The following is a 12,002-nucleotide window of genomic DNA, read 5'->3' as shown; positions in this document are numbered from 1 at the left end:
TTTTCATGATTAAGGGAATTATTCGTTGCGTATGGCTATATAATGGCATCAAATCTGTTTTTATCGATCAGACAGTGATTTTTAAGCGTAAACAACTATGATTTCTGTGGAAATCTACGAAAATGCAAAAGGTGCTCTTTCGTCCGAGAAACACATTCAAACTTTCTGAAATGTTGATAATTCCCAGATTTTCACAAACAGAGAGATAGGAAACAAGTTGACAAACACCATACAGCCTTTTTAAGGACTATGCTCAAAATACAGGGTTATCTTAAAAGTGGTTCCAGTGTTTTTTTGGAATATAGTAGGGATATGGTGGCAGAGATTTTTCAGAGGCTGCCCGATCCCTGCCTGAGAGCCTTGAGGAGGACAATTCAAGTGCAGCAATCCGTCCGTCAGATAGGAAGTTAAGCCTTGGTCCCTATGGTGCCTTTTGCTAGTAGTAGGCCAATGTCGACGCCAGGTTTCTCTCTTCCCAAGTGACTATGGGCGCAAATATTGAAATTTATTAATTATGTGCAAAAATGATTGAGGTGGCAAGGTCAGAAATTAAATAAGGTAAACTGTAAGTAATTCGGTTTTCAATACAACATACTTTTATGATAACCCTGCATTATGGAGGATATTATTATTATTATTATTATTGAGCCCAAATAATGTCTGTCCTCTGTCCATCCTTCCTTAATAATTCCCAGAAAATAGACCGGAACAAGATCTGTAAATAAACTAATAACGGAAATAGATAATAGTTTTTTTTAGCGCCACAAACATTAGTAACGTCAGGACTAAAATTCATATAAATGGATACGTAAAAAGCTTTACGTAATTTTATAGTCGGATGCTACTTTCGATAGAAAATTTCTCTCAGCATTGTGGACGCCAATGGCCTGGTTAGTGATAGATGGGTTTATGATGGAGCTTCGCTGCATACAGCGCGAGCCAAAATTCCATTTGTCGACGTTCATTTCTTTCAGCAGTTGGTCCTCAAAATAATTTTTCTGGAATTTCTTAGTTTGAAAAAAGTGGAAACGAATTCCATAATGGTCTTTGTGTTCCCCAAACTTTAAGTATTTGTTAGCATTTTCTTTACTTCTGTATTTTAGAGATATAGGTATGCGTTGTTTTCTACCGCATGAACATAATTTATGCAACTAGCGCACACGCCTTCCGATTTTGATTTACTAGTACATTTTCCATTACGAAGGCCTCGTTTTAAAAACTCTTCAGTGGATATTTTAGATAAACCATGGCAGTGGGATTGGTGGATCTCAAAATTGTCCTCCTCTACACATTGGAATAATCCAAAAAAGGTAAAATAATTTACGCTTTCGTATAACCGAACCGGCAATTTCGCCCACTAAGCAGCATCTACGTAACACTTCAGTAGCCTAGGCTTCATCTTCTCCTATACAACCTTCCTTTTTTTTAGACCAGGCTTTAATAATCCACGGCCCGTGCATGTCCCTTGACGCAATTTCGAAGTGGCCCGCAAAACGATTAAAAGCAATTAATTTTACTTTATAGATAGTGCCCAGTAAGAGTATGGATTCCTTAAATTAAGAACACCAATATTTTACTAATAAAAGTGGCCTGAGAAGGCTGTTAATTGCACCCCGTATTGCCATACTTACTTAAGCCAGCAGTCTGTGCGTTGAGTATGTGCGTGCGAGTTTTTTTTCCTACCCCTACTTTCTATGAAAAGATGGAAAATCTGCTGGGCATGAAATACCATGGGGCCGCCATAATCTTTCACACATCGTAATAATCACTATGCTCACTACAGTAATTAATAATTTGTACGTAATAAATATAAAATAAAATAACCTTCGACCATCCCTTCACGCAGTTCAGAAAACTACAAATACATATGCTACTTAATGAAATATGAATAGTGCGGTTTCCTGCTCCAGATATTAGAATATAAAAATTGAAACGACTGAAAAACAGGAATACTCCAATGCCAAAAGTAAGTTTTTTTGTGAGCAAATTATCAAGTTTTATTTTCATTTGAATGTGGCAGACTCTCTTGCCTATTCATTTTCTATTGCGCACGTCAAAGTTTTCTCCAAACAAGCACTAATGTATAAGGTTGCACTAATAGCAATAGTAAATAAGTGCGAGTGACCAATGTGTGTACCGCATGAAATGACCTGTTGTAGCATTAAAGTCGACAATAGGAGAAAAATAACTCAAGTGCTCGAAAAAAATAAGAACAGCTAATTCTTTTAAATTCCTAATATTATCTAATTTACCCACAAAACTCATGAAAATCTGCTAATTTACTCTACCCATCTAAATCTTCGATCGATTTAGAATCACTGCCATAACATATACACGTTACCACAAAAATATGTGCAAATAACTGTGGACTAATATAGTTGACTCTAGAGTCCGACTCATAATTACGTACCCGTGTAATTACGGAAAGGCTATTGTTGAATATAAATAACAGAAATGAGTTGTTAAATGTATACTGAAGTGCCGTTTGTAGACGAGGCAGTTGTAGCAAAGCAGGGGAAATCGGTCGGTAGCGAGCGCGCCGTGCGCAAAATGTTGAGCAAAAGGTATTTAAACTGAAGCATTTGCTCCGGAGTATAAGGTAGAGCTTATTCATACCAAATGGAGCAAATGCTTATGCTCTTACCTTTTGCTCCAAGCAAATGCTCATGCTCCAAGCTTATGCTCATGAGCATTTGCTCAACTTTTATTCATCCGGCCCAATACTTTATCACCTTTTGAAGTTGCAAACTTTTTAAGAGACATAACTGAGTCTGCCATCTTGACATTACAACCCACTTTCCAGGTATTTCACTGTTCTGTCCTTCTGAGTCAAAGGCTGTCATAAGACCGTCAATAAATTAGGAAATGATGCAATGTGCAAACAGTGAACACCAACTTCCATTATTATCAGGCATCAGCAGGATGAGTGACTGCAGGACTGTACATCTATGAGGCCAAAACAGTTTTATACCACTCCTCTTGCCCTTGAATGCATGAAGTTACAGACATGTTCAGCCCCTGGTAGATTCCTGAAGGGAAAGGGCTTCGAAACTCAGGGGAGTCATGGCAAATGCATCAGATGTCATTACACTGAAAGGCATGAGCTTGCATCTTCTTTTAGGGTGAATTAAATTTTTTTTCTAATTGGTGAGCACCTGGCCGTGGCTCATGTGTAGAGGTCTGTGAAATTCGCAAGACGCGATATCGCGAAATAACATGGAATACTGCAAAATTGGTAAATAAAACATTAACTAACCAAAAAATCACATGTAATGAGTCATAATCTAATAAAGCCTAAGTCTTCATTGTTTAATGCTGCTGATGTTCATTCCCTCTATATCATTACGATTCAAAGGTCAACTGGATTCTTTTGTCTCGCTCATATCGCATCAGTGTAACATCACGCACTGTTGATGTCTTCGCCAGAATGCACCATTAAATTTATCACAGCCTCTATCTTCAATTCACATACATTAATCCTAAAATTCTCGGAATTATCCAGAATGATTATTATTCATGAGAGAAGTATCTTTCTCTCATGAAGAATTAGATATCCTGATTCAAGAATGTGCTTAAAGAAATTTAAGACCACTCTCAGAGGAGACGACTTTTTGCCAGTCGCCATTCATAGCACGGCACGGTGAAATGCAGTCTTCTCGTCTGAAAGCGGTCTCAATTTCACAGTGCCGTGACGTGAATGGTGATCCGCGAAAAGTCATCACATCTGAAAGTGACCTCAAGGTAGCACTGTGTGTATTTCATACCGTAGGCAGTGCAGTGCCAGGTCGGATTGAAATGGGTGACGTGGAGACCACGGCAGCCATCTACAGCACCCAGCCGTCAACGGTGCGAGTCGACTCTTATGAAGACATCCAAAAAGTCAGCCGCAGAAGAGCAGAAACATAAGCCCGCTCTCAGAGCTGACTTTTTTCCGGCCGCCATGCATGCATGGCGCTGTGTTTTCAAATAACCATGGGTCTCTATGGATGTCTTCAAATGAGTCAAATCGCACCATTGAAGGCACAGAGCCTATTTCAATCCGGCCTTCATCTTCGGCGTGAAATACAACCAGTGCTACATTGAAGCCACTTTCAGACAAAACAACTTTTTGGCAGCTGCCATTCACGGCACGGTGCCGCAAAACCACCACTTTCAGACGAGACGACTCTTGCTCACTCTATGATATTAACACAACTTGAACCATTTCCCTCATTTCGTTTTATTAGAAATTTTTTTACAATCGAAATTGTATTCAATTTTATGTAAAATGCTTAATAAAAGTATAGGCACTCACAAAAATAATAAAATGCCTATAAATGAGCAAAAATTGTAACATTATAATAACACCACCAAGATTTTCTATAACACTGAAATTACATGGTTTTAACATGAACTTTAGCTAAAATAAAACCACTTTCACGATCTGTACTAATACGATCTCTACACCCTTCATCTCTGCTTTTACTTGCCCCACTGCCTTCACTTCCACTACTCTCTTCCTCTCCCATTTGATCTTGACTGGATGTGGCATAAACAAGTTTTCAGTTCTGTTTCACAATGGGGAACATGCATGAAATTTGTTCATCATGCTAGTTAGTCTCATTGAATAGAAACTTTTCTCACGAGTCCAAATATATAAGCCAAAACTCTCCTAGTACTCCACAAACGTCAATAAATGCTAATTAAAAATGCTCGAATATCGCTTGAAGTCATGTGACCTGAAACGCCTTCTGACGTCATCGCACGGTACACCATTCACTTCGCTAAGAGAGAAGAGTGTTTGAGCCTTGAATGCAAGATATCGAAGTAAAAATCTTCCTCGAGCTTTGTAGTAGTTCCTAAAAGGAAAAATTGACCTGATAGGGATTTAAGAAAGCAAAATACCTCAGTTTACTTTTGGTCGACTTCCTTATGGCGGCTGATTTTCTGAAAAAATGATTGCTTCGTCACTAGCGCGATGCGGGAGTAAAATAAGGCAGGTAAATAATTATGCGATTAATGAAAATTGTTTTAAATGATGTGGGTGTCCAACGTAGATCACAATCTGCAACCAACTTATTTTCATTTAATCATTCCAAATCTCCCCAAACAATCTCCTTTATTTGTTTCAACAACGCCTTGGCAACCAAAAATATTCAGTCTGCATTTTGTGGTTAAAACAGCAATTATTTTTGCCAGATTTGTATTTTAGCCTTCGTAAATCGATTTTCTATCCACTTCCATAGTCTGTCATCAGTGGACACCGTGCCGTGACGTCACGCTCCGATGACGTCGTGTTTTCAAGCAGCCGATGAAGATCAATTTTTAAAGACTCATAACTCAGCTAAAAAGCATTATTCAAACGCGAAATTTTCGGCGAGTACATTTGAGGTAGAGGCCTTCTTATTCCAGTACTTTATAAAAATTGTGCATGTTCCCCATTGAATGAAAGGAATCAATGATTCTAGAGTACTTTTTCAATGTCTCCTTGAACAACTAACCATTGTGCATGTGGTAAGCCTTCCACTTGTGACGCTTCAGATCCTCTGGGTACACCCAGTCATTATACTTGGCACACTGAAGATCTCGGAAAGTTGGCACCTTCTGCTCACACGGCTGTTGGCAAATAAAGATATTTTATTAAGTCACACAAATGAAAATCATTTTTTTAAATTTTAGTAACACACCAAAGTTTACCTGATTCCTATTATCTCAATCGATTCCAAAGCCATATATTCTTTAACCCTTTCGCGCCGAATGCCACACCTGTGCGGCGAAGATTTTCTTCCATATACAACGAATGCCACACCTGTGCGGCGTGAATTTTCCTTCCCTAACCAACGAATGCCGCGCCTGTGCGGCACAGGTCAAAAAAAGTGACCGTGGCGGACACAATAGACCCACTGTTGCGGTCACCCTTTGAGATCCGCCTTAGCGCGAGCCCAGTCCCTTCTTCGGACGCTCAGGTCGACCCTTTCATATCCTCTCCACGTGGTCAACTACTGTTATTTGCAGTGTGTTTTCCAAAAAAATATTTGTTGCTTACTTTTGAAATCCAATGCTATAAATGAATTCTCCTTTTTTTGCTGACCACATCGAAATTTCAAACAAAATTCTAACGTTTATATCAACGAAGTTATAGATCAACTTGTAAATATACTAAATCCGTCTATATCAACGTTAGAACTTCGTTTAAAATTTCTGCACGCTCAGAAAAAAACACACAATTCATTTTGAATGTAAAAAAATCAATGCGAGCAACAAATATTTGCATATATTTTGCATTAATATTTTAGCCAGTTGACCGCGGACTCGTGCTAGGAAGGGGCTTTTAATCCTTCTAGGGTATGGGACAGACGCCAAGGAAAGGGATCAGTGCCCCGCTGAGTTGGGTCCAAAAATGGTAAGGGAGGGAACCACAGCCTTCAGTCGACGCGAAAAAGCTTCGTACAGGGGAGTAAAAAAAGCTTTCAAGAGACTCGTATTGAGGAAGAATTTCCCTCAAGGTCCGGCGCGAAAGGGTTAAAAAAAACTATGCCTCTTATGCTCACTTTACAAACTAGCTGAATAAAAATGAATAAGGAATCAATCTGTAGAGAATAACAGTACACACTCAATGCTTTAGGCAAATGGTGTTAGGAAAAGATATAAAGGTAAATCAAAATAATCAATTTAAGTAGCTTTGTGGAGCATCAGGAGCATGGAATATGAGACTTAACATAAAATTAGATGAATTAAAACTAGAGCATAAGGAAAAATTAACAATTTTTCCAATTTATCCCAGGAAACTGACAGAGTAGTGAGGATACCAGGAAGAGGATAACTTTGCAATGAAGGCGCTCATGAATAAGAAAGAGCGGATGAAAGTGCTACGTAAGAGTTTGAAAAAAATGATAGAGAAGTGGGTAATTTGGAATGTAACACTTCAAGTTGTAGAAACATGGATGCTTAGGAGGAAGGATGAGAAGTAACAAGAGCTGAGCTTCAATGCAAAAAAAATCATTTCGACATTGGCCAAATCTAATATGGAATTCTTCATGTGAGAAAGCGTCTAATTCTAAATATTTCAGGATTAATACATGGGAATCAAAGAGAGAGGCTGTGATAAATTTAACAGCAAATTCTGGTGGAGAAATCACAACAGTGCGCGATATTACGCGGATGCAAAATGCGCGAGACTAAACAAGCCAATTGACCTTGGAATCGTAATGAGATAGAGCAAATGAATGTTGGCAGCGTTAAACAATGATGGCTAACGTTTTAATAGATTATGACTCATAAGACATGATATTTTTGCTAATTCACCTAAAATCGCAAAAGACGCAAAATTTCGTTTTTATTTACAGATTTCGCGTTATTTCGTATTATTTTGCATTATTTCACGATATCGCGTCTCGCAAATCTCACAGACCTCCAGTTGTTACTTCAAACCAATTTGCACTCATTTTGGTAAACAGACGGTAGCACTAACAATCCTTAGAGAAAGCCTCCCTCTACATACAGTTGAACCTCCCTTGCGCCTCCACACTGCATAAAGAGGGCCTCCTTTTGAAAGGAGGCATGCCCGTCCCTACCTCAAGAGAGTATATGTACACCAAAGAAAGGTTTTGCAGTCTGTGCTTGCTTGGGTATTTACTGTAAGTGTGTCAACAGTGGGGTTGTTATCACGTATCATATGTTACTGGAGATACTTCAGAATAATATGCTAATCAAAAGGAGGATTTATCACTTGTAATTACCTTGTGGCTGCAGATTTTGTATCGCTTCCTCTCACCAATGCAAAATCGTCCCCCATTCTTGGGGTGGGGGTTGTTGCAGAGCCTCTCCACAGATGTCACTCCTGTGCCACAAGTGCGTGAGCACTCGCTCCACTCTTGCCACTGCCCCCATCCTCCGTCCACGGCTCCCGGCCGCTGGCCCACCGATAAACACTTCCTCTGGTAACACCACTGGCCATTACCCAAGCAAATAATGCATACAGTAACAGTCACTCTAATTTCATGGTTAAAAACACAACATCTGCCTTTTATAATTTTTTTAATGTCTATAAAACTGATTTTAGACCTTTTTAATCCAATATCATGCAATAAATACTCATTGCCAAATACTTAATTGAAAAAAAAAACTGGGTCCAAAACAATACGTACAAACATACAAGCAGGAGAAAAGCTAGGAATTAAGGCTAGGGGGGATTTTAGTCACAAAACACTAGGGTGTCTGAGGGTGTGGAATACCTGCCAGGGTAAGCGGGAGGTGTGGGGGTAGGCTGTCCCAAAAAAAACATTTTTTTTTAAATTTCAAAATCGTCAACCGGATTTTGATGACCCTCAGGTATACAAGGATAGGCAAAAAAAAATTTTCGAAAAATTTAAAATAATTAGTTAGCGAGAGGCGCCTAAATACCAACTCCCTTAATTTGTCATACGATTTTGCAAAAACTGTCAAAATAAGGGTAATAAGGGTAAGTTATGACCCATAGGATTAAAATTTCATCGGTTATTACATAACTTTCACCATATAGGCTTTGCGGCCCGCACAGCCTGGTGCCAAGAGTGGCGCTAAGCGATGCGGCTCGGGTGACGCGGCGCAACAGACGGCTGAAGTCATCCCCCTCCTCTCCCCTCCCTATCCTCCTCACCCATGGTTGCACGCCATTTTCACATGCTTCAGAGACTCTCTCTCTCAAATTCAGATTTTGAACTCGTTTCGTAGACCAAATCATGTCGGCAAACCTTGACTAACACTACCTCAGCAGTCACTTCATGTCGGCACTAGTCGATACGTCAGTTCATTTGTGTTAAAAATCCGCTCTGGCTAGAGCCGACATTAGGTCTTTTGCAAATGAAAATGCCTGGCTACTGCTAACATTTGGAGCAAAAGAGTTTAAGTGAATTTTCAATGCCATATGATAAGTGTGAAACAACCACACTTAAACTCACGGACATGAAATTTCAGGGAAATATTTTCTATTAGGATATATTTCATACTTCTGGATTCATTTCTGGGGAAATAATAGAATTAATGGCTGAATAAATATATGGAAAATTTGTGAATTCCTCATAACTTTTTATTTGGCGAACCATGATTAGGTATTTAAAACACTTTTAGCACTCTTGATGGAAATACTTTCTACATAAATGTTCATTGGATACTCTGTTCTGTATTTCCCTCAAAAATGATAAGTGAACGTTGAAATCATTCAGGGTTTACCAATAAAAAAATGTGTGGAATTAAAAAAGTTTCAATCTGTTTATGTATTTGGCCATGAATTCAAGGTTTCCCAAAGTTAGTTCACCAACCATTGAAGATATAAAAAAAAAAGAATGCTCACCTTTTTCTCTCCACACTTTGTTCCAGGAGCAGGGAAGACATTGGTGTGGATGCAGCCATACCCAGGCATCTCGCAGTTTAAGCTGTCACAAGTCTGAAGGGAAAGCCATGATTAAAAAACAAAATTCAAGACTCAATCAATACAAACACTTTATGGAGACATCAAATTGTCACTCGAGAGAGGACATGCCACAACAATTTTACCCAAAATATATATAGCATTCCTATTATTCCTATCAATTTATTTTTTGACACTGGAAGTATGTTGCTAATGATCTCACTTCTTACCTAAGTTCTGTCTATTTCACATTTAATTTCTGTTTTCTGTTGAGGACAAAGCCACTAATTTATCTTTTTACATCTCCTCTATACGATTATTGACACACTACTTTTACATTGTGAATGTGACAGCCAGAGTGATCTACAATATCATCTATAATGGCAATAGCAATAAACCAGTGAAATTCATCTTTTACTTCCACTTGTGTGACTCAGAGGCAGAAATCATCAATAGAACACCCTCGCTCTGAGCCAAGAATGACCCTGCCAGGAAAACAGAAAATATTAACAAGTTTTCACATGTAATAAGGTAGTGGAATATATTACCAGTCCACTCTTGCACTCCTTGGCTGCTGGGTCCACAATATGATGGCACTGATAGTCTCCACCATAGACAACCCCAGGCAACAGGTCAGCAATATTGAACTCATGTTCCCCAGGCTCATCTTGCAGGCAGTCTCCAAAACCCATGCTGTAATGAAATGTACAGGTGAATTTAATATGGCACTAATAAAAATACATACTATAATTGATATAATAAAAAAACAATGTGCACATTGATTAAGGCATGTAGCACACGTCATTAGAAGATTGTTCTAGTAGCAAAAATAAAGTGCACAACAAATTAATCAACTAAAATACTGGATACATTTTAAAACATATGTTTGGATAAATTAAGTTGCTAGTTTACAAGTAATCATCAAATAGAAATTAATTTTTACAGCAAAATATAATTTGGAGAGAAGAACCTTGACATTGCTCATGAGTCTCCTGTCTGTAGAAGAATTATTTACATGAAGTAAAAGTTTTGTGTGTGGTACCCAGATAACACGGCATTTGTATTACATCTGTATAACATCAATAATACACAAAAAATACGTGACCAAATACATATGTATAAGATGGAATACGATCGTATTACATCGGTATATTTCACGTAGAAGTGGTTCAAAAGTCCCTATGGATGTATGTATTCGTGCGTATTACAAATTGGAAATCTGAATACCCATACATGAATTATACATATGTATACAATGGAATACAATCGTATTACGTCTGTATATTTCACGTAAAAGTGGCTGAAAAGTCCCTCAGGATGTATGTATACATGCGTATTACAAATTGGAAATCTGAATATCCTTACATGTAATATACATGTGTATCTGCAGGCCCTCGTACACGAATTATACATATTGATTTTCTGACCCACATCCGCTTAATATCAATACGGATCAAACAGATGAATAAACATAAGGAAACCAGAACATACAGATAATAAAACATTTATTCAAAGAGAAAAATAAAATAATACACACAAATAACAAGTGTGGCCATGAATATTGCTAACAAGCATTAAGGGCCAGCAAACAGTAGGTGAAACTTAGTTTAAAAAAATGGCACAAAGATAAATCAAGTACAAACAATGGTTTGAGTTGGAAAATAGAAAAAAATGTTAGCACGGAACAAGCGTTGTAACCCATTGCACAAGAAGAAACCTGAATTCAGGAAACCAACTCTGCACCATTAGCCACTTCCTGAAAGGAGAAAAGAAGAAGTCAAGTTTAAAATTCATGCAAAAATATATCTTTTTGTAAGATCTGAATATAGGAGCTACAGGCCTTTCAATTTTATTTTTTTCAATTCATATAGGCAGTCAGTATTCTGTGAAGTCTGTAATTTTAGTACTAATTCTGTATTCTGAATGCAAATGAAAGTTTGGCTTCTCTGCTAGATTCCAGACATAAGTTTTAAATTTTTTCATTTACCAATTATGTCGAGGTCCCAGCTAGCACAGATTTGACCTTGTCCTTTGAGAAATCATATATTTTGGGGATATGCTTTCATTTTACAAAATTAATAGCCTTTCTCTTAAGAAGAATGAGAAAAGATCATATGACTACTTTTAAATATAAATTAACTAGGAAAACGTGAATCCATTGGTATGCTTATTTAGTACATGATACTAATATATTAGTACCATGATTTAGTAGCGGATGACTCACACAGAAAAAATATAAACTTGTGATATCAAATTTTCAAACAAATAAATTTCATACATAACCGATAATTTCAGGCTTAACTTTAAGAAACCTCTCCATTATGGTAAAAAAAAATTTCCCTCAAAGCTTACCTCGGTATTAACAATTCCACCTGGTCTTCTGGCTTTGCTTCGTCGTCTTTTCCGTAATCCATTCTCCTCTTGTCCAGGCCAAGCTGTTTACATCGTCGCCTGCTGGGTAAGCGCGAAAGAGCATGAAAAGAAAATTACAATTACCTAATTAATTTGGCCCGTACGCACCTTTTTCTTACATATAATGACAAACTTTCGCATGAAAATTACGTATTTATCTTGTGTTAATAATAATGACGACATGCACCTTGATTGACTGCATTTCAAGATGAAAGAAATATTA

The 12,002-nt window shown here is 37.8% G+C and overlaps 1 protein-coding gene across 2 annotated transcripts in view; it reads right to left on the bottom strand.

Annotated features, from left to right (window-relative positions):
• The window catches only part of LOC124166917 (A disintegrin and metalloproteinase with thrombospondin motifs 12-like), a 46,217-nt gene that overhangs the window by 19,131 nt on the left and 15,084 nt on the right, over positions 1-12,002 (bottom strand). For both annotated transcript variants that reach the window (XM_046544632.1, XM_046544631.1), the window contains exons 9-12: positions 9,916-10,060; positions 9,311-9,403; positions 7,719-7,928; positions 5,481-5,595 (exon numbers count right to left, since the gene is read on the bottom strand). In XM_046544632.1, the coding sequence (XP_046400588.1) occupies positions 5,481-5,595; positions 7,719-7,928; positions 9,311-9,403; positions 9,916-10,060 (563 nt within the window). The remainder of the gene's footprint in view (positions 1-5,480; positions 5,596-7,718; positions 7,929-9,310; positions 9,404-9,915; positions 10,061-12,002) is intronic.

The sequence above is a fragment of the Ischnura elegans genome, chromosome 10 (genome assembly GCF_921293095.1).
Source record: "Ischnura elegans chromosome 10, ioIscEleg1.1, whole genome shotgun sequence".
NCBI classification, from domain to species: domain Eukaryota; kingdom Metazoa; phylum Arthropoda; class Insecta; order Odonata; family Coenagrionidae; genus Ischnura; species Ischnura elegans.
This window is presented reverse-complemented; position numbering and strand designations above follow the sequence as displayed.